Source organism: Alternaria infectoria, assembly GCF_024043175.1.
Source record: "Alternaria infectoria strain BMP 0036 chromosome Unknown scaffold_16, whole genome shotgun sequence".
Taxonomy (NCBI): Eukaryota; Fungi; Ascomycota; class Dothideomycetes; order Pleosporales; family Pleosporaceae; genus Alternaria; species Alternaria infectoria.
Genome location: NW_026250705.1, coordinates 561316 through 583274, shown reverse-complemented (window position 1 = coordinate 583274; position 21959 = coordinate 561316). Strand labels below are relative to the sequence as shown.

At 53.1% G+C, this 21959-nt stretch overlaps 9 protein-coding genes across 9 annotated transcripts; 3 read left to right on the top strand and 6 right to left on the bottom strand.

Moving 5' to 3' along the window:
* Positions 1 to 394: 394 nt before the first annotated feature.
* Positions 395 to 1581, top strand: J4E92_008442 (uncharacterized protein; the record flags this gene model as incomplete). The annotated part of the gene is made up of 2 exons (XM_051499794.1): positions 395 to 491; positions 542 to 1581. 2 exons carry the CDS (start codon positions 395 to 397, stop codon positions 1579 to 1581), a joined length of 1137 nt encoding a protein of 378 aa, XP_051350170.1.
* A 3496-nt stretch (positions 1582 to 5077) lies between these two features.
* Positions 5078 to 5667, top strand: J4E92_008441 (uncharacterized protein; the record flags this gene model as incomplete). The annotated part of the gene is made up of 2 exons (XM_051499793.1): positions 5078 to 5084; positions 5267 to 5667. The coding sequence occupies 2 exons, from the start codon at positions 5078 to 5080 to the stop codon at positions 5665 to 5667; spliced, it is 408 nt and encodes a 135-aa protein (XP_051350169.1).
* A 134-nt stretch (positions 5668 to 5801) lies between these two features.
* On the top strand, positions 5802 to 6237 carry J4E92_008440 (uncharacterized protein; the record flags this gene model as incomplete). Its single annotated transcript, XM_051499792.1, has 2 exons — positions 5802 to 5809; positions 5907 to 6237. The coding sequence occupies 2 exons, from the start codon at positions 5802 to 5804 to the stop codon at positions 6235 to 6237; spliced, it is 339 nt and encodes a 112-aa protein (XP_051350168.1).
* A 367-nt stretch (positions 6238 to 6604) lies between these two features.
* On the bottom strand, positions 6605 to 8224 carry J4E92_008439 (uncharacterized protein; the record flags this gene model as incomplete). Its single annotated transcript, XM_051499791.1, has 1 exon — positions 6605 to 8224. One exon carries the CDS (start codon positions 8222 to 8224, stop codon positions 6605 to 6607), a length of 1620 nt encoding a protein of 539 aa, XP_051350167.1.
* A 2056-nt stretch (positions 8225 to 10280) lies between these two features.
* J4E92_008438 (uncharacterized protein) lies at positions 10281 to 10526 on the bottom strand (the record flags this gene model as incomplete). Its single annotated transcript, XM_051499790.1, has 2 exons — positions 10281 to 10460; positions 10521 to 10526. 2 exons carry the CDS (start codon positions 10524 to 10526, stop codon positions 10281 to 10283), a joined length of 186 nt encoding a protein of 61 aa, XP_051350166.1.
* Positions 10527 to 12539: 2013 nt separating this feature from the next.
* On the bottom strand, positions 12540 to 13218 carry J4E92_008437 (uncharacterized protein; the record flags this gene model as incomplete). Its single annotated transcript, XM_051499789.1, has 2 exons — positions 12540 to 13149; positions 13214 to 13218. 2 exons carry the CDS (start codon positions 13216 to 13218, stop codon positions 12540 to 12542), a joined length of 615 nt encoding a protein of 204 aa, XP_051350165.1.
* A 587-nt stretch (positions 13219 to 13805) lies between these two features.
* Positions 13806 to 14645, bottom strand: STS1 (Tethering factor for nuclear proteasome sts1; the record flags this gene model as incomplete). The annotated part of the gene is made up of 1 exon (XM_051499788.1): positions 13806 to 14645. One exon carries the CDS (start codon positions 14643 to 14645, stop codon positions 13806 to 13808), a length of 840 nt encoding a protein of 279 aa, XP_051350164.1.
* A 610-nt stretch (positions 14646 to 15255) lies between these two features.
* On the bottom strand, positions 15256 to 17744 carry J4E92_008435 (uncharacterized protein; the record flags this gene model as incomplete). The annotated part of the gene is made up of 2 exons (XM_051499787.1): positions 15256 to 17674; positions 17737 to 17744. 2 exons carry the CDS (start codon positions 17742 to 17744, stop codon positions 15256 to 15258), a joined length of 2427 nt encoding a protein of 808 aa, XP_051350163.1.
* A 2237-nt stretch (positions 17745 to 19981) lies between these two features.
* On the bottom strand, positions 19982 to 20757 carry GET1 (GET complex subunit get1; the record flags this gene model as incomplete). The annotated part of the gene is made up of 3 exons (XM_051499786.1): positions 19982 to 20358; positions 20429 to 20615; positions 20671 to 20757. The coding sequence occupies 3 exons, from the start codon at positions 20755 to 20757 to the stop codon at positions 19982 to 19984; spliced, it is 651 nt and encodes a 216-aa protein (XP_051350162.1).
* Positions 20758 to 21959: the final 1202 nt, after the last annotated feature.

The following is a 21959-nucleotide window of genomic DNA, read 5'->3' as shown; positions in this document are numbered from 1 at the left end:
TGGATGCATGAGCACCAAACTACGCACTGTCGACATGTTCATGACTCTTTGGTGGTGGAAGTATCTTTCCGCCCGCTCCAGGCACTGGTATGCGCGTCCTGGCTTCTAGTAGCGATTCGAATTGTCCGATACCCACTGCCGTCGGTGATGAACGGCGTCAAAGGGTCCAGGTGCATGCTCGGAAGGAACATACCCCCGTAGGTAGAGTGAGTGGGGCGTGCTTCAAACACCAGCCAAGAATCCTACGAGATATAAAGGAACGGGACAGCCACCGGCTATCGTATCATCCAGTTCTTAGCATCATTCTCTCATTCTCTCATTCATCACCTGTCATTCTTTTCAGCAAACTGTGTTTGCTATCCATTCTTTATCTTCGACTCGATAACTTTTCACTATGAAGTACCAACTCTTCGCCGCCGTTGTCGCGGCTTTCGCTTCCAGCGTCAACGCTGCTGATGCCGTCAAGGGCGCTGCTGAGGGTTTTGCAAAGGGTAAGCATTCGGTGCCATATTCATCACCGCTCTATGCTAACACATTCCAGGTGTAACTGGTGGAGGCAACGCCGCACCCGTCTACCCGACCAGCACCGCTCAGCTCATCAGCTATCTCGGCGACAACTCCCCTCGCACCATCGTCCTCACCAAGACCTTCGACTTCACTGGTACCGAGGGCAAGGCTACCTCCTCCGGTTGCCGCCCATGGGGTACCGGCTCCGGCTGCCAGATCGCCATCAACCAGAACGGATGGTGCGACAATTACCAGGCCAGCGCTCCCAAGGTTGGTAGCATCACCTACGACAAGGCCGGTGTACTAGGAATCACCGTCAAGAGCAACAAGTCTATCATCGGCCAAGGCACCAAGGGTGTTATGAAGGGCAAGGGTCTCCGCATGACTGGCGGCGTTAAGAACATCATCATCCAGAACATCCGCATTACTGAGATCAACCCTCAATACGTCTGGGGTGGTGATGCCATCACCGTCGACGGCGCCGACATGATCTGGATTGACCACGTCACCACCGACTTGATCGCCCGTCAGCATATTGTCCTCGGTAACACTGCTTCCGGCAAGGTCTCCATCACCAACAACGAGATCAACGGTGCCACCGCCTGGTCTGCTACCTGCGACAGCCACCACTACTGGGGCATGTACTTCACCGGTGCCAACGACATGGTCACCCTCAAGGGCAACTACATCCACCACACCTCCGGCCGCTCGCCCAAGGTTGCTGGTAACACCCTCCTCCACGCCGTCAACAACTACTTCTACGCCAACTCCCAGCACGCTTTCGAGGCCGACTCTGGCGCCAAGATCATCGCTGAGGGCAACGTCTTCCAGAATGTCAAGGAGGCTGCTCAGTCTGGCCTTCCCGGCAAGGTCTTCGCTGTCGGCAACAACGGCGCTGCCTGCAAGTCTGCCATGGGTCGCAACTGCGAGCCCAACGTTTACGGCAGCTCTGGTACTCTTGCTGGCTCTGACACCAGCATCCTTGCTGGCATGAAGGGCAAGAACATTGCCGCTGCCGGCACCGCTGCCAGCGCTAAGAACGTCCAGCAGTCTGCTGGTTACGGAAAGATCTAAGCGAGTCTGATAGAGTCAGCTGTTGCTTAGAGGTGTGTGGATTCATCTGTTCTTGTAAATATCTTCTATTACTTCGTATATATCCTTTTGAATTGGAGATTTGTTTTCTCTCCACTGTTGAACTTGTCTTTGTGCTTTCTTTGTGACTTTCGTGTTGGTCAGTGTTGTGTGACTGGAAACCTTGCTGTGACGTTGCGCTGTTAAGCGTTTGTTCCACGCGCAGGTGAAGGTCAAAGTGAAGGCCAAATTGATGTTCGCAATTGGCGTGAAATGGCATTGTGAGGCGGGTCAGCTGTGGCTATCAATGTCTTGACGCGACTACTTTGCGAGCAAGCTTTGCTTCCTTCACCACACAACAGCTCTACTCGAGACCCATAATTATATAACAGGAACCTAGTAACACCGGCCTGATATCATGTCATTGACGGGCCATCGTACCCCGTCTGTCCCGCTTCTGCGCAACGGCGAAGAGTGCAACATCATGTAAGATATGCCGCAAACATACCTATCCAACTGCTAACACTACAGAAGTGCTAGACGCAACCAGTTGATGTCCCCGCTCTTGAAGCTCCCAGTAGAGCTTCGAGTCAAGATCTACGAGTACACATTCACCGATTCCACCGTCCACATCTCGCTATACGAACCCACTGGCACTCCTCGGCGACCCCCACCTAAATCTGCAGCTCTACTCTACGTGTCACGTCAGATCAAGTATGAAGCATTTTCCATCTTCATTAGTACCTGCACCTTCGATATCACCTCTTGTTGGTTCTGGGATAGGCTTGTAAAGATTGTGGGAGCTCACAACCTCAAGCTCATGACCTCGCTGTTGGCTATGCCAGGTTGTATGCTCAGTCTCATAGAGCATATAGACAAAGCTGATTGGGAGTTGCTCCAATCGCTACGGCATGTGAGGGTGCTTGTTGACCCGCAATATGAAAAGAGTTCGCAGATCTTACTCCGGGGAATACGCTGTCACTTTTCGAGGGAGATGCCGTGTGTCACTATTCAGGAGGTCGAATCAAGTGCGAATTGACATCGTTCTGAAGAACGCACTTCTTCGAGATCCGGCTCGTGAAAAGAGGGTCGAGACGAAAGAGCATATTCGAGGATGGAAGTAACCGGTTCGTCAAGGAGCCCAAACCTAAAATTTGTGGTTGCTTGGTTACAAGCTTGCTAGCGGAGGAAAGCTCGAGTGGTAAGGGTTAGCTGTGTTATGTGTCAAGTCCGGCGAGATTGATTATTCGGGGCAAGTGGATTCCAGGAGCCGTGGGTCGACGGTACCGACCTCGAGATGCAAGAGGTACTCAGTATATCCGATCAATGTCATGTCTACGGTAGTGTGAGACACCTGTCACTCAATACGCATTGTATGGAAATGATATTACGATGCAAGTGCAAAAGATGGAGTTGGCTCGCGGATGTAGCGCCGCCTAGACCATGAAGCACGTGCACTCACTGCGTCATCGACAATGCAGATATCTCGAGGCTGGTCGTGCCAACCCCCAACCCCAGTTTCCCCGCTACGTACCTGCATTTAACGTTGAGCCAAAAGTGGTGATGTATGTGCGCAATGGGCCATGGTGTCGGATAGGCCGGCAAATCAGCAAGTACGTGAGTCTTGGCAATACCATCCACGGAACTCGGCTCGCTCCCTCACGGGGCTATGATGACGTTGTTCAACTCCAACTAGAGCTGCGTCCATGGAAACATTGCCAATCATAGTCCAATTTTCTTTACGCCCAGCCAGGCGACCAGCGGCGCGGACATGGAGCGCGTCTTTTCAGTTGTCAGAGGTTTCGGAGTCACTGCCGATTATGCGGTGAGTCCCGTGGCGCGAGTGGCTGGGACGCTATACAAACACGGCAGATACATCAGGCACTCTTCACGGCGCAGGCGGCGAGGGCCTCTGAAAGACAATCGTGCGACAGGAAGGCTCTCATAATATCCAGTCGTTCTAAGTATTGCTATTGTCACGTCGATCACGCATAGCGCAGCCCGATACTGTCTGACATGGCTGTGCCAAAGGCGGGTCATGATGAGCGCCGAGCCCCGGACAAGCTTTTAGACATCCGCGCTGGTAGTTGGAACGGCGCAGCAGGGAACGGACGAGCGTCGCGCCTTATTTTAGGTAGGGCCATGCCCATGTCTTTACGGGCTGCCATTCCGCTTTCTGGAATCCGGCGATCACTTTCAGCGTCCTTCCCCGGTGTAGGACCGACTCCCAAACGACAGCATGCTTCGATATGACAATATCCTCAAATTCGCCCTCGTTCCGTCGATCGTCTTCCTCCTTCTCTCGATAGTCTCGGTGGCGTTGACAACACATTACTGGATCCTTACAGACTGGGTTATTCCTCGAGGTCTCAAAGTAGTAACGAGCGAGTTCAATGACCGGCTGCAACAATATGTCGTCGATGACACGATTGTCTATTTCAGAGAGGCGCCGACAGATGCCACTATTGTATCCGGATGCTTGAACCTGACGGCAGCCGTGGTGGCTCTTATTGCCTGGAGTACTCTGCGCAAACCGGATATGGACTCGCAATACAATAGCGTATGTATTAACGACCTCAAGCCGAAGCACTCACATTAATGTCCAGTAGAGCACACGTCGCTTCTGGATGCTCAGCATTGTTGTCACCACTATTGCTGGTTCCGCCACGGCTATCGCAGCTGTCGTGCTTCACTACACCGAGCGAGGCGACGATAAGTGGGGCTGCACTTCCGAAAGGCTCATGATGAGTGGTCAAATGAACACCAACGTGTACTGTACGCGCGAGATGGCAACATGCAATTACCAACCGGGCTTTATCCCGAGGGGAGACCGTGAAAATGCCAGCGTAGCATGCGCCGAGGCGGTCAGTTACAAGCAAGTACATCGCGACACGACTCACTAACATCATTACAGGTTACCGTCAAGTGGTTGCAGATCGTAATGACCGTTAACGCACTGATATTGCTGGTGATGTTCTCTCTGCAAGCATTCTTACGAAGAAAGTCACGACAAGCACGATTGAATGAACCAGTACCGGAGGAAAAGATGGAAAGCGACTAGCATCCTATTACCCGTTCGACACTTACGATATGATTACGAGACTTCATGACACGTTCTTTTACTATTCATTCTCACTCAAGCGTTGCATCATTGGAGTTTTGGCTACGGCCTGGGAACATTCTTTTGTAGCGAACAACAGCATCTAGGACGGGAGAGGCGGCTACATGACGTCAGCGTCTCGCGCAGTCTCCTGTCAGAATGGCTGTTGAGATATACATACGCTTATACACTGTGGGTTCCGTATATCATAATATACCCTGGTCATACACAGACACTTATACGATTTGGTTTATGCATATCAAAAGTGTACCCTGGAGGTACACGCTGCGCTACAAATGTTTCTGTAAGAGATGGAAAGGCACTGTATACCTTCAGAGAGAACTTTGGTGTGACGTTCAGTGAAAGGTGAGCGGCGCTTGTAAGCTACACGTTGACCAGATGAATGGTCAAACAGATAGATGAGGTGAGCGGTGAAGATGGTGAGGCCAGTGTCGCGTCGTGCCTTCCGCTTGGGCATGAAGCACGTGGCTGCTTACGTACTCACTGCTCCTTCCCCAGCAACACCGTTTGTTTGGACGCAGAGCGCGACTTAAGTAGAGTTTTTCTTCTGACTCTTCTTCACCACAGCCGAACCTCTCGTCATGGCCCCCCATCCCCTCTTCCCCAAACTCGAGGCGGCCGTCCTCGTGGACGGTCGCCCCGTCAAAGAACATGCTGACCGAGAAGATGCTAATTCCGAGTCCAAGGTAGTCTACATCGAGGCTGAAGCGGGCGAGCAGTTTGGCGTCCGATTCTTCATCCCCGGCTACGTCTTCGACCGCCACTCCATCAAGGTCATTGTCAACATCGACGGTGTTGACATGCGCAAGTTCATCTTCGAGAGGCACAAGTACAACCTCTACGGCATCACAAGACAGGTCAACGACAGCAGCGCGCTCATCGGCCACAAGTACCTCGGCCAGCGCTTCCGCTTCGCTGATCTCAACACCCGTAAGTCTAGCCAGTGCGCATTGGTGCCATGCCGCTAACAGATCCAGATGATGACAACTACGAGATTGACCACGCGCTTTGGAAGCAGCTGAAATGGACTGGCAACATCTCAATCACCTTTCACCGGGTCACTAACGTACGCTTCGCCCGCGCGTGGAAGGACGTGCCGTCCATGCGAGAGTACGACGAGGTCCCTGAGAAGGCACTGAAAGGCTCATCTGTCTCGCACAAGACAACGTATGTATAGCATAACCTCCTCCCTGCAAAGCGCTAACAGTTTTGGAAGCCTCGACCCGCTGCACCGCATTGCACCCGTTACATTCATGGACGCAGACTATGTCGACAGCCCTTCCCGCCCTCTTGCTGAGATCGAGTTCCGATACCGGTCGAAGGAAGCTCTCAAGTACCTGTCCATAATCCCCCGCACACCTAGCCCAGAGCCCTTCAAGGAAGATCTGTCGGAGGAGAAGGTGCAGAAGATCTACGTAAGTGTTCTTCATTACATCATGTCAAGACGCAAGCTTACAGAACACCGTAGCTCAAGCACGAGGAGACCCAGTCTCGTAAGCGCGACCACCCCGATGACGACCATGACTACGAAGACGTAGAGATGGTAGAGGAGCGACCCGCGAAGCGACGCTGCTTCCCTACCAGCACCGACGAAGTCATCTCGCTCGACTGAGGACACTTCAAAGACACGTTGTGGCATCGTACAGCAGGCAGCGCGCATGGAATGCTGAATACGGAGCACCTACTGGATACGAAGTTTTCACTGGAACAGTATCGTGAACTACAAGCAGGCTCATCTACCGCCAGGGTTCATGTTCACTAGCATAGCATCGGATACTGAGAGTCTCATCTTGAATTGATCCCCCATCCTACCATCGTCGGTTCTCTTCTTGGTGTGCTTATATGCTCCCATTCTACCGTGTCATCCCTCCACAGTCTCAATGCCTCTTCTCTAACAGCCAGGGCTCAGGGCGCCGCAGCAATCCCAGCTCCAGCCTCAGCCTCCACATCTACGTACGGCACCAGCGTCTCCCTAACATTTGTCAACCGCTCTAGCACATGCCCCACTCTGACCACATCCTCATCTTTCGTCGCTCGCCCAAAGATATACGCCGAAAACGGCATCCCAGGCGCCACATTAACCAACCCATTCCTCGCGTCCCTCTCCACGGGCGTATCTTGCGGAAACACACCCATGGGCACACTCATGACCGGACTTCCCGCTTTCGCAGCAAAGCTCTGCATGGTAGCACTCAACGTAGGCACAAGCATGACATCGCAACACTTCCTACACAATGCAGCGTCGATACCGCCTTCGCCCGTGTAGTACTCGTCTCTCGCCAGCATATTCTCGTAAAGCAGATCGTTCGGATCGGAAGCCTGCGCCCTCTCCAGACCCTCGACGTTCCGCTGCGGGTACTGTTCGGCCGGGTGTCCTTTTGTGAACGCGATGAGATCTTCGAGGTTACGCACGTTATGCGGGTTTGTGGCGAGGGAGGAGAGGTAGTCGTTTATCGCAATCTTCATATCTGTGTTTAGGACGATGTCTTTGGCTTCTTGCGGAAGGGCGTCCCAGCTTTTAGCCCCTGTGACTTGGACGTTGCGGACGATGGTTGCGCCGGCGCTTTCTAACAGTTTGAGCGTTCTTTCGAATGCTGTTTTCTTGCAGGTGGGTAGATGTTGCATGTCGGACAGGGAGCTAGGGATACCGATTCGTATGCCGTGGAGGTGGGGAATTGAATTTGCAGTGCTGAGATCTTGCACTATCTTCTTTTTCATTTGGGCGGGGAGATGATCGCTGTGTTGAACCATACCGATGAGGAGGAGCGCAGCATCCGAGACTGTTCGCGTGAGCACACCAACGGTATCCAGTCTCTTAGAAGCATGTATGAGGCCTTCGGAGGAGAGAAGATTACGCGTCGGCTTGAACCCCACAATCCCAGATTTCTCTGCCGGAGAAACGATCGAGTAGCACGTCTCCGTTCCCAGCGCTGCAAAACATATCCCCAGTGCAACAGCCACCGCACAACCCCCCGAACTTCCACTTGCTTTCATACCAGGATAGTATATACCCGTTGTCTGGCCTCCCCTTCCACTCCAGCCCGAACACCCGCTCGTGGAACGGAATCCAGCCCACTCGGCCATGTTTCCTTTGCCCAAGATTACCATTCCTGCTTTTCGCACTGCGCTTACCACGTCGGCTTCGTGCGATGGTTTGGCACCGACTAGTGCCATGCTGCCGCATGTTGTGGATGTGGCGTCGAGAGTGGGTATGTTGTCTTTAAGCAGAATGGGTATGCCGTGGAGGGGGCCTCGGGGGCCCTTACTGAGTCGCTCGGCATCGAGGTGCTGGGCGAGTGATGTAGCGTCGGGGTTTATCTCTGCTACGGCGTGGAACGTGGGATTTGTTTCACGAATTCTAGTTAGACAGGCTGACGTTAGGTCGACGGCTGTGAAGAGGCGGTTTTGGTAGCCGGTTTGGATTGTGGGGAGCGTGAGGTGGGCTAGACGTGGGGTGCTTGGTTGTGTGTTGGTGGGTGTGCTGGTAGACCCGCTGGCCAGTATGTCGATGTACGGGGTTGCCATATGTGCGGTTGTTCTAGACCTGCTACTGTATAAAGTCTTTTCGTATCGTTGACGTGGTGGGAACTTTATGTGTTCAGAACATTCGCTGTGCACTCTACTGCTTTCTTACTGGGCCTTGGAGGGCGGTCGCGGCCTCTTTGTCGGATTTATACTGTGTAATGCTACAGCGTTATTGAATCTGTCTGGACATTGACACTCATCATTCACGACCAATGCGAATGTTCTGAGTGACATGAAGACGCCTATATTGATATCTAGACCGGGGAATTTAGCATAGATTGCAGCTTGATCTCGCGAAAACTTCCTAAATGACTGCCATGTCGGCCTCCGCGCTGTCCATTCTCCGGTCTCAGTCCAATACAATGACTTCAGTTTCATCGCTTGGCATCTGTCTGACACGTTCAAGCTTTCTCTTTTTGCGCAGATCAACCGAACGTATCTCGATGAAGTCGTCGTCGCAAGCTATGACTGGACTATCGACGTTGTGGTCGTCGCCTGCCACGGTGGAGGTATCGGAAAGCTCGCGCTTCATGCGTACACGGGTCTCTTCTTGGTCCTAGTAGGTGTCAATGAGGTTCTTGATATGCTGTGAGAAGTGTCGTACTCTGAAGCGGCGGACGATAGACTCTAGTTGTTCCCTGTTCAACTGCCCGAGCACCATATCATCGCTGTCGAGAACGTCGACTGGATCAGGCGTACGCTCGATTATGTGAAGGTCTTTGAGTGCAGCTACGACGTGATAATTAGTGTCTGCTCGATAAATTTAAATGTTGGGAAGCTTACCGAGTGAGCGATAGTAGAAGTGGAATGTCGCAAACGGTTCTCCGCCATCAGCGTAATCTGCATCATAGTACTGAATCTCTTCCGTGGGCTCTGTCTCTCCAAGACTGCGATCACGTTAGCTCTTCGCAACATGCAAGTTGAGTCATACGTACACTGCCTGATGCGACAGCGACTCGCCCTTGATAGCCTTCTCGTTGACCGTATCCAGCCTCTCCAACTCCTTCTGTACGAAGGCGATCTTCGGATTGCGTCTTGCATTGTCGAGGAAGTAGAACTCGCAGGTAATGATACCTATAGGCTGTAGTTTGCTCTGCATATCTTCTGGGATGCGTCCCTCGCTGTACTCTCCTGCACCTCTCTCAGCATGTGCTTATTCTGTAGGGATGAAGATGACTTACTGATATCAAGCGGCGAGAAGCGATAGTGCTGTGTGAACCAATCCTTACCATCGTTCGATATCGGTCCAGAACTGACATGGCCGTTTGCGTCGTACAGCTCGTCGGGGCGAATGAGCGGCTCATCAACATCCTTGCCATCGATGGTGACAATCATAGACACAGGGCGGTCGACGGGGAATGGCGCCTTGAATGAGTAGTGAATTTCGAATGTTGAGTCTGACTTTGCTTCGATGTAGCTTTCGGAGATAGCTTCCGATACGGTGGTGTGGCGGTCGGTGTACTCGCGAAGCGGGTTGCCATCAGCTTGGACATGAACTTCGAGCCCGGGGGCCTCATCTACGACTGCCATTGCGGAAGGTGCGGTTGTAGTGCGATGAGAGGTCAGCGATGAGGGTAAGAGGAAGCCGCGATAGGTCTACGATGCGTAGAATATGTTGAAGGTGTATTCTAGTAAGAAGACTTCACCTCGACTGAAGATGTCAGTGCTAGAGCGCAGAAGCCGAGGTGAAGGCGAGTATTGGAAGGTGAGAGAAGTTGGCCCAAGAGTTCTCGGCTCCGACGCGTCACGAAAATCGCGCGCTTCAGTACGAGAGGTGAACGTGGCTGCCGCGTTGGTGGCTCCTTCCCTCCAAGTAACCTCAGAGTTGGCGCAGATTTTAGCGCCCCAGACGAACGAAGGGTGTAGAATGACAAAACCGAATGTTAAACTACGCATGAATAGATGGATACGAAATAAAAGATCGTCCGATAATGCTACCAGCATTGCCGCGAAGGATGACGATCAAGCGATCGTGCCCAGGTGTTTACGCCAGAAGCACGCGAGTTCCTCAAACTTGCTTAACGTACCAGCCCTTCGACTTGCATGAAGGATGCGCTCAATCATCCAGAGCCACGACCTCATCATCAGGACCAGGCATGCGACGTATTCTCTTCACAATCGGATGTGCCGGCTGGCTGCCGATCCACTCGACCTCATCACCAACTAGAGTATCCTCACTGCCTTCTCGCTCTTCCTCGCGTTCGCGCTTGATCGTGATTGCTTTCTGTTTCTTCTCCTGTTTGATGGTCAGTAAAGACTCCTGAATCGCATGCCTTCGACCTGTGATGCGACTTACGCGCATGCTTCTAACCACAGCTCTCAACTCTTCCTCGGTCATATCTTCTGGATCCCTGTCTTCAGCCTCTAATTCAGGCTCCGGAGATGGGCTTGGGGTACGCGGGATGACGCCGATGGACTTGAGCGCATCTGAGTGACTGTCAGCTATCATCACGAATTAACTATGTATGCGTGCGACTAACCTGTCGACCTATAGTAGAAGGTGAACGTTGCGAAAGGCTCGTTTTCAGTCGTCTTGACCTCGTTGTAAGTGATGGTATCACGTTGCTCGGGTGCTGTTAGACTGGCGGCCATGTCAGCGATCATCCTTCCTCGTACTGCGCGGGAAGAACGTACCTAGTCTGATGAGACAGTTGATCGCCCTGCATCGCAGCCGCCTTGTGTAATGCCTTCTCGCTGAGAACATCAAACTTGTTACTAGGAAGCTGAGGTACTTCTGCCGGTCTCACTGCTTCCAGATGCTCAATGAAGTAGAAGTAAAGCACAATGCGGCCGATGGGTGACAGTCGATCCGCGAGGTCCTTGGTCATGGGAATGTTGGTCTCATCTAAGCTTTGTCAGCGGCCATTAGGACGAATATTGAGACACCAGGACTCACCGGTCCTCAGCTCAGCAAAGTGGAAACCCTGAGTAAAGCTGTGTCCGCCAGTCGATGAAGTGGATCGTGAGCAAAGGTATCCCTCGCACTCTTCCTTCCCACCCCATTCGACGAACGGAGCTTGCACATAGTTACCGTCTAGCAGCACATCCATCTGTACTGCCGAGGGTGGGGTGAAAGGTGGACGAAACAAATAGCGGATGGAGAAGTTGGCGGCTGATGGCGCTTCAATATACCTAGATGTAGAGGTTGCAACCTCATCGTCGTCGATGATCCCATGTTGGTGTTCCGGTAGTGCTGCCGCGTCGACCTCGATAGTGACTTCAAAACCAGGGATACCCGTTGCGATGGCCATTGCGATGGAACGAAGAGAGAAGAGAAGAAGCCGCGAGAGACTGAGTAGACAATGTCGCTAGGGAACGATTAGAGGGACCAGCCACAAGGATCGCGCTCACTTGAGGCTCACAGTTGCTCAGGTGAGAGAGGCGACCAATATATAAGCCCACAAAATAACTGAGAAAGACGCTGGAATGAGGAAATTCGTACTAAGCCTTGCTTGTACTCGAGGTGACTACGATAAGACCACTCCGCGGTGTCTTGCGCTAGAGTCAATCCTTTACGCCTCATCTATACGCCAGAAACTAGAACAGCGCCGCAGAAAGCTAGAGAGCCTTCGAAAAGAACGAAGAGAAAAGCCAAAACTCTGCCAGGACCATGGTATAGGCACCGATCCATCCCTATGTCAAATCGATAATCTCGGCACCATTCTCATCGAGCGTAATGGGAAGACGTCTACGCTTGGCGGACACGAAAGTAACGTCGTCATCGTCGTTATCCTCGTTGATGATGGTGCTGCTTCGTTCCCGCTTGATACCCTCTCGCTTGATGACTGGAGCGGCGTCCATTTGCCCACGCTGGAGACGAAGGAGCTCACGAGATTCTTCCAAGGTAAGAGTGTTGATGTCGCGTTCTTCGAGCGGTACCGGGCTAGGAGTTCGTGGGATGACGAGGAGGGATTTGAGAGCAGCTAAATGGAATCGGCATTAGTAAGAATACAGCGACCACGGAGAGCTCACACACCTCTCGAGCGATACTTGAAGGTGAACTCTGCGAACGGCGTTTCGTCTATTTTCGTGGTTCTACACGTGCTGTACGCCTGGCTGACTTCTCGGGCGCCGTAGCTAATCATAGTATAAGTATTTGTGAGTATTGGGAAAGAAGCTCGCTGACCTAGCCTGATGAGATAGCGCGCTACCCTTGAGGGCCTTCTCTGGTACAACACCGAGAGACTCGTTCTTCTGCGCTTTAGCTTTGGGAGTCGATGATCCGCTAGCTGTCACCCAGTAACAGCGCAAAGATATAACACCCACGCTATGGAGCTTCTTCTTCAGTGAGTCCTCAAATTTGCGTGTATCACCGTCATCTGAAGCAGAAGTCAGCGACCCGGTGACTCAAGAGACAGGGAAAGACGTAACCATCAATTTCGAGCTGCGAGAAACAGAACTTCCTCACAAAGTATCCGCCATCTTCGAATTCCCGCGATCCCTTGAAGACATACGTGCTGTTCCAGCGGACAGAACTGCCAGGGTTGAAGACAGCAGAGTCGGCATACTCGCCATCAATCTCCAACTCAACCAACATGGCGTGACGTATGCTGAACCCAGGAGAGAAGCGGTATTTGACTTCGAAGTTGTCACCAGACGAAGCTTCGATGAATTTAGTAACCTCGTTATCCGAAGTTTGATCATCGTCGTCGACGTGCTCCTCAAGCGGAGCGTTCTTGACGAATACTTCGACTTTGAGTTTAGGAAGCGCTTTGGCGATCGCCATCTTGAAGATGGTGGTGGGCTGAAGACAGAAACGAGCGGGTAGAACAGCAGATGTCGGGTGTGCTGGGACAAGGTCCAGCAGCGTCTGTGGCTGCGAGAGACCCGCAGCGATGAAGGTGAGGATGAGACGTGATGAGCGCGGCGCAGGTGCGGCCTCAGCCCCGGGGTCGTGATTACCGCCGTGGATTCGCGCCGCAGCGCTAGCGCGCGTTGCCACGTGAAAGTGCCAAACAATGCGTTCAGGTGCAAAGAACATCCCGACACACCATAGTCAGCAACATCCAAGCAATGCGAAGATTGCATCAAAGAAACAGTCAGTATATACATAAAAAAGTCTATTCATCTCCATACTCCAGTCCAGCCCAGCTTTCCACCCACCTATATACCATCCATCCATTCCCATCCGCTCTCTCAGTACCGAGCATGGTATCATTCCTTCCTTCCCCCAAGTAACAAAGTAAAGAAAAGAGTGCAATCCGTCGCCGCACGGTAACCCCTAAACCGGGTACATGACTTGTAATAATGACAAAACATTACGCCCCCAAAACAGGCGAGGACAGGAATGCACAAAAGATCAGAGGTTCGGGGTCTTCTTTGTGGTGGATGTCGCAACCGGTACGCCAGTGCAATGATGGAACGGCCCTGCCATATGCTGTTGTACGTGAATAAAGACTGAAAGGAAACGCTATGCAGTCGTTATCATGGGAATATGCCTCCATGCAATGGTATCTTTCGCGGGTATGGATTAGGCCGTAATTGTTGGGAGATCGCCATGGTAGTAATGCTGTGATGAATGGGGACTGTAGTGAGGCGAAATGGTGATGACGGTCGATGGTCAAAGGGCGTTGCTGTCGATCTACCAAGCGCCTATGCTTGCGGGAGAGCCAGTTCCGTAGTTTCCGCTCAGTAGCTGCTGGCGGATGGACATGGCATCGTTGGACCCGCCGGTGGCGGGATTGGGTGTCTCTGCGCCCATCCAGCCGAGTCCTCCGCGTAGCTCATTGACTGCCTCCTGCATCTTTCCGCCCGAGATCTCATTGTGTTTCGCAATCTTCTCGTCCCATCCGCCGTATTGGAGCTGTATTCCGCCCGCCTTCTTTGCTGCCTCCTGGATGACCATCGCCCACGCCTTGGCCATCTCCTCGTATGCCTCTTGCTTGTGACGGTTGTGTTGGTACGTATCCCAGTTGGGTAGTCGATGGATGATCTCGGTGGCACCATCGAGGAAGGCGAGCGATGTGGCGGGCTGGTGTTCGTGCGGCGGGAGGAAGTGAGGTGTGAAGTCTTTGAGGGAGTCGAGCAGTTCATCAAGTTGTTGCCGCACCCTATTGTATGCATAGTCTGATGACGCACGGCCGCCAAAGGGGAAGGCTGCCTGGAACGCCGCCTCGTACTTTGACAGGACCTCCAACGTTGACTGTATGCTTGGCCGGGGCGCGGTTGTGACGACTTCGTTGCCGATGTCCGGGTGGCGCTGGCAGATGGACTGCAGCAGGTTGCGCATCTCGTCGGGGCTGAGCGTCTCGAGGAGGCGAGGGAGCGGGAGCGGGCGGCCGGAGATGTTGGTTCGCATGCGCTTCATGCCTCGCGGCGCTGGTCGTGGGAGTACGGCGGAAGATGTGGTTGGCGATGCACTCATGCGGTCGTCGTCACCGCCGCTGCCATCGTCCTCGGCTTTCCGCTTGCGGCCAGTCATCGCGGCGGAAGGGGGGAAGACTGCGTGAGGGTGAAAGTTAGTGGCTGACATGGAGTTGAGGTGTTGAGAGCAGCGGGTAGACGTACGGTTGCGGGAGGGAGAGCAGCGGTTGTTGTTCAAGAGATGAGGGGGCGTGAATGTCTGCTGGTACTGCACACTCATGACGAGGAAAGGGCCCGCAAACGCAGTGATTTCGCACGCCTGCTTTGTTGGGAGCCGGATAGCGATGTCTGGGTGGTGATGCAATGGGCGGGCTCTCGTTGCGTGGGCCGTGGGCGGTGTCGGGTGTTGTGTTGTTGCTGTGGTGGAGACAGCAGAGCCATACGAAGGCCCAAGAATATGCTAACAACCGGCAAGTCCGTGCACGCAACCAATCACGTCACATGTCACACATGTCAACCACGGTAATTGTCCTTTCATCTGGGGTTGAGGTTGAATTCTCTCGCCAGTTTTGCTTTGTCCTAAAAGTCGCCCCTTCATTGCACTAACTTCGGGAGGTCCTTTATCAAAAAGAAAACCTCAGCGGCTAAAGCGGCACCCTAAACAATCCCATGGTATCTCCCTATAACTCCGTACGCGATACAAATACAAGCCACCTCAAGCAGAGCCTTCACCTACTACTCGCAGAGCTTGATGAACTCGGTGTACGAGTCTGCACGGGCTCGATGGCTAGGCTATCGCTCCGCGGCGCCAGGCCTTCAGGCCAACTGCGCCTCTCGCGATGTTCAACCGAAGGTAATCTCTCATCCTCTTTATTTACACTCAGCCTCTTCTTGACTTTACTCCACCTTCTGAGCTTTTCGCTCATCGACCCTCGCCGCCTACCCTCGGCTTCTGATTCTCTCCTGGTCTTTTCGTCGCGTACGGGATCGGATAACTGCCGAGACGCGGCAAGTGAGTTGAGGTATATCGGATACAATGCGCCAGCAGCGTAAGCCGCTGCAATGACGCAGAAAGCGTATTGTGCGTTTTTGATCTTAAGCGCGGCATACATTATCGGTGGGATAACGGCCCCTCCACCGATAGCTGCCGTCAGAAGTACGGAAGCGTCTTTGGTGTGCTTGCCCATACCCCGTATCCCTTGTGCAAAAATCTGCGGGAAAAGCGGGCCTTCAAAGAACATGATGATGACAATGATGGCTGCACCGCCACTGCCAGAAGCATGCATTGCTGCGGCAGCGGTTGCAATTGCGCCTAGGTAGAAAACCAGAAGACTAAAGCGTGGCTTTACCCAAATGTCGATGAAGGCTGCCAGGAACCGAGACACCGCGAAAGCAGTGTGTCCATAGGCTTGCTGTGACACATAATCCACGGAGGGCGCGACGCGGTTGAGGTACTCCTTGTACGAAGTGGAGGTGGATTCTTGGCCGCCAACGTAACAGAATTGAGATAAGACCGCCATACTCAGACCAATCCAAAGAACTTTGACTGGCTTGGACCCAATCTTGATGGTGGCCTCGCGGGCAAATGGCACAGTGCGTTGACTGGCTAGTTCTAGCTCTTCGTCGGTAGCTTCAGGAAGCGGGACGTAGAAGTATATGATTGCAAGAGCGATGTTGAAGAGAGATATGCCGAGATATGTCCACTGCACATCAATGAGGCTGGCAGCGTTGGCGGGGAAGAGTACTTTCTTCGCCAAAAGTGGGGAAACAATGGTGCCGACAGCCTGAACAGCCTGTGAGAGATTCAATCGCACTTCCGCATACTCAGGCGGTCCGCATAGTGCTATGAATGGGTTTGCGCCGAGTTCCAATGTCGATAGTCCCGCGCCGGTAATGAAGTTTGAGATCAGGAACGCTGGGAAGGAATTGAGCACAGCTGAAGGCCAGAAGACGAGGGTTCCGCAAGCATAGACTGAAAGACCGACCATGTAGCATGCCTTGAACCCCCAGGCCTTGAAGACGATCCGTCCAAAAGTCAAAGGTCCCACAATGTAGCCAACATAATAGGCACTATGTTGTCCAACTGTCTCCCACTCGCTCGTGCGAGCTACTTCTTGAAAGCGCGAATTGAGTACGTCCAGGAAACCATAGGCAAACCCCCAGATGAAGAACAGTATGGTTACCATGATCACGGGATATACACTTTCTCGGTTGCTCCGGAGGGTGATATTCTTTTTCTGCCCAGTGTTGACGAAGTCGAAAAATGTTGGTGGGCGTTGGGTGCGGGTGGTGGTGGCGTAGGTAACAGTGGTGTTGGACGGTCTCAGTTGAGGCAATTCGGTCATGTCAGGCGTAGTCAAAAAGTCCATCATACCCATCGGCTCATCACCACCGCTTCTACGAGCGAGAGGAGGTTTGCTGAGTGGGGAAGCGGGAGGCGTTAAGGGGTCTGAGCGCCGCCGAGAATCGAGTATGTCGGGATGAAGTACAGCTTCGTCGCTTGTATGGGTAGTGTTGTCGCGCATAGTATGGTCGATGACCCAGCTAGGTAGGAATCTCTTGACTAGGGGTTTCAGGGCGGGAACGCATCCACACATGATACCCAAATTGATCTCAATGGTGCTCCACATGAATGATAGAGATGAGAACCACGCAAAATCGCCAGTGTTCCTCTGTTCGTTGCCAGATTCGGAAGACTGCTGTTGTGCGGCTTCAAGAGTATCGCGCTGAGCATCTTGCAGGTATGCGATACGAATGACATCGACGACTGCGACAAAGATACCGAAACCAAAGGTAATAACGAGGATCACCTTCTGTTTCCTCGGCAGCCGCATACTAGTGAGTATTGGCATCGGCAGGAATAATATGGCTATGTCGGTGATGATGTTGAGCGGTGCCGAGGAAAGGTATATCGTGACGATGTTGGTGCAGTGAGCAGTGTCGGGAACGGGAGAAGCCCAAGCGGCGCCAATAGGACGACACTGACATAGATTCAGGATTGTCAGAGCGAGCCCGCCGACATTGACGACGACAAGGGTGGCAATGGTGGCCCATCGGAATACTTTGTGTGTCTTGGACAGCGTGAGGTAGAAGAGGAGGATCGAGGTTTTGGTGGCCATCAAAGCTGGATTCTGTGGGGATTTAGTGCTGGCGGCTTATGGATACAAAGTCCTGTACGTACGTAGAGTACCGAGAAGACAAAGGAGGACTTCTTCATGGGCTCTTGCCATTGCGCGGGTATGTTCTCTTGCTTCCGCCCCAGGCCTTTGGTAGTGCCGTAGCATATCGAGAAGGATGCGCCAAACGCGAGGACCCAGGCCAGGATCATTGTGTAGTCGTCCCATCCCGGCTTTCTAACCACCAGAAATCGGGAGATGAGACGAAAGCCAACGAAAACGGAGCATATGGCAAGCGTCGCAGCCGACACTCCCAGTACCACAGGTCCTCGCGTAGGGAAGTCGCCATTGGTGAAGTCAAGATCCGTCATGTCGTGCGCCGCGCTATAACGTGTATATCGATGCCATAGAGGAGGACGGGCTATTGTTTACGGAGAGCGTTGGTTCTATCGCGGGCGCGGTCGTCTCGGGATCTGATATTCAGGCCACGGCATTCTCTGGCGCCAGCCTCGTCGACGGGTCGTATACGGGCGATGGGTGTGGTCTGGGAAGGAGCGATGGACAGGGTGCCGACAACGGGTGGTGTAGGAGACGGCTGCGTCGAGTCGAGCAGTGTGCAGGGCCACGCGGGTCGATGCGGTGAAGGGACTATCGACCCCAGGAAAGGCGGACGGTTGAGCAGCGGCGAGCAAAGTGGAGTGCGCATCGCTAAGTGCGCGACTTGTAAACGCATTAGACGGCCTTGGGCCGGCGTCTGAATCCTCGAAACGTCATTGGGAGGAGCATTTGTCCACCGTGTGGGGAGAGAAACGCCATTTCGTCACAGCGCCTGTCCCGGTACAATCTCACCGAAATGCCGGCGCTGCCACTGGGCGCCGTTAGGCCGGTCACGGAGCCAGTCCTCGTCCGTGGGCCATGGCTCTCGAGCGCTCAAGTCTCGAAGTTTCTCGGCTTTCGCCTTGTGTGAGCAGCTTTAGATGCAGCGGGTGAGGGCATTGGGCGCGACAGGTGGCACATGCAACAGCGGCCGCCATCATGTCGACGAAGTTTGTTCGCGGCCGCAGCATGAAACCAGCGAGGTTAGGGGGACGCCAGCACGCACTTGACTCGAGAAACCAGCCGCGATCATGCTTCCCCAGACGCCGTCTACGCCTCTGCAAACCCTACTCAAGCCCTGTGCACGTAAGCAGAACGAGGTGCGCAACCTTTGAGCGATCACTGCACCTAGCAATCTCATCCCACATTGCGGGGAACTCTCATCCACACATGACAGCCAGATTTGGATCGGCCTGGAACCGGCGAGCGCTGAACCATTCATGCGGATATGGGGAAGATGCGCACAGACCCACAAGGACGCGGTAGAGCCTCATTATTGGACTTTGGCGGCTCCCCTCGCTTGGCCTTGTCAAAGCGCATTGAAACGCGACGACAATGAGTCGGAGGCTGACTCACTTCGTTTTCGGCAGACTTTCTACCTGGTGCGGTTAGGCAAGCAGCACACGACACGAGGTGACACCCATCTCCGTCCCGTGTTGCATTCCAAGCGACTACACTGTAGCTGACAGAGCTAAACCAGGATGTATGCTATTGAATGGTGGTGATCAACGGCCAGAATAGTCGATCATGTTCATGTAAGGCACGATCGACGACACGCGAGACACGGCAGATGTACACTGCGATATTTTCAAGCCGGTCAGCCCTGGACCTCGGGCACGGTCTAAACGCACGTGACATAATCCGAGGGAGCGAGTGGGAGAACCAGCTATAGACAAATATTCCGTTGAACTTCTAGCTAGCAACCTTTGACTTTCAGACGCAGAATTTCTCGTTCCTTAAGTTCATGGAGCTCTTCACATTGTCTATACGTGCCAATGAGACGCGATAGTCCAAATATGGTAAGCGCTCTTCGGGGGCACTGTCGGGCCGCGAGCTGTTAGCGCGGAATTTTCACTTTTCTCCCTCTCAAGCTTCCAGTGCGACCATTCCACACCAAACAAAACCCTTCGCTTCCAACGAGATTATACGCATGCGGTTGGACGATGCAGTTTCATGCCAGCTGCCGTGCACCGCGTCGTTCTTTTTAGGATGTTAGTCAAGGAATCTAGATTAGTAGATGGATGGCTCTTTCGAAGACTCGGTGATACGCTACTCTCCACGATCACGAGTTCAATTTGTAGCCTAGAAGAAGCCAAAGGATCTGCCAAGATCATCCCACTCGTGTTGCAGTGTCTGAGCGAAAGCCACGACGACTTTGCGTCTTTTGTTGGGAGACATATTGAATTTTTACTTGATTTGAAGTTGTATGAAATATACACGCGGAATCGGACACGTAGCGCGCTCACAATTCTTTCTTCTCTGCAGGCTTCTGGTCTGCGCTGAAGGCCATAGCCTCGTGCTTCTCGCGCTGCTTCTCTGCCGCCACAGGTGTTGGTTTGCGCATGACCAGTACCCAAACCGCAGCTACTGCCTCTGCTGCCAGCGCGATCATACTTGCGCACGCGATACCCCATATGTTTATGCTCACGCTTCCCAGAGGTGCGCGCGGGAAACTCAGCACCCATTCGACGTAGTATGGCACCCACCCAGCAGGTACCCAGAACATAGGCGACTTGGAGAACCAGAACTGTAGAACAAATCGAAGGCCTTGGGTGCCAAGCCAGCGCAGGGTCGAGACGGCGGAAGTGAAGGTGGACTGGTGCGAGCGCAGGGAACCATCTGGAGAGAAGAGCATTAGCAAGTGCACTTGACGTGTCCGGTGGGAGCGTCTCCGCGCAGGAGCGCTTACCTAGCTTCTGGAACTCAGCCATAGCCTTGTTGTGCTGCCTGTCGAGCTTGGCCCATTTTGAGAAGTTGTCCTGAGGCGACGTGTTGCCCAGCTCGCGCTTCAAGCGCACAATATCCTTTTTGAGGGCCTGGCATCTCTGCGCAGACCCAGATGTTGGCGTCGGCAGCTTATTGTACAGGATCCATAGCTGCCATGTGTCAGTCCCAGGTTCCTGCGTGTTTGTTTTCGGATGCGGGGCTTACCAGGTCGTTGACCGTGGATGCGCCCACGGTGTTGATGATGTGGAGCAACAGCTGCAGGGTGAAGACAACCAGGAGGAGAGACGGCATGTTGAGGGATGGGGACCAGTATCGCGGTGCAGCGTGTTCTCACTGCATCGTGTTGAAGTCAAGGGTTATGTCATAATGGTGCCCAGGCGGTTTTGGGAGCTGCAAGCTAACGCGGTGGGGTCGTGCGCAAGGGTCCTCCTTCTGCGACAGCTGGGCAGCTTTCACTTTGAACCCACGAAATCAGATCTTCCGCCATGACGACCAAATGCAGGCAGCAAGAGGAATTCCAGAGGCTGGCTTTTGCTTCATTGAGCGAGTACTTCCAGGAGCATGCAGACGAAGTCATCGAGATCGAGATTCTACCTCCTGCTATACAGCCACCGGATGGCATCACAATGCAAGACGGAATGAGTCTGGGAGTGCCGAAGAAGATACTTGCGTTAGCCTACCTGGAAGCCCGCCAACATTTCTTCGTGCATAGCAAGGCACATGATCCTATCACGGCTGCACAGACATTGCAAGCGACAAAGGTCATGCTTCTATTCGACCCAGAGCATCTCACTGCAGCAAATTATCGAAAACGCACCTTGTTCCAGCTAAAAGAAGCTCACGGTCTTCATGTTGGCACTCCATACCATAGGGCATTACGACAAGAGCTGTGCTTTCTGAACAGCATACTTACCTCTCCACTTCATCGTCAGTCCAAGTCGCCGACCTTGTGGTACCACCGCTTCAGCATCGTGGACTCTTTGAGACTCATAGAACTGGGAGATGCATCGCAAGAACAAATAGTAACGTTTTGGGAGAGCGAATTCGCCGCTATTTACAAGTCTGGAGAGCAGCATCCGAAGAACTACCACGCTTGGCAGTATGCTCGTAGGCTGGTATCTAAGCTTGATAGCAGCGACATGGTTGACCATGTCGCCCACGGCGTCAAGGATTGGTGCTGCAGACACCCAAGCGATATCTCTGGTTGGTCGTTCCTGCTGTATCTGATGCCTATCGTAGCTACATCGCTACAGCGGGAGCTGGTAAGCGATATACTGATCTATGCAACAAGTCTCGACCTCGAACAAGAGTCACTTTGGATATTTATACGTACAGTATTGGCGCTGCGTAACGGGGAGCTTTCGGCGTCCTACCAGTTACTCGAATCCTATAGGGAAGACCTAAAGGATACCAACAGGCGACCAATAGCACTAGACCGTGTGTGTAACGCCATTGCTTGGATTCAAGCTCACCAAGAGTCCAGCGTGTGAACA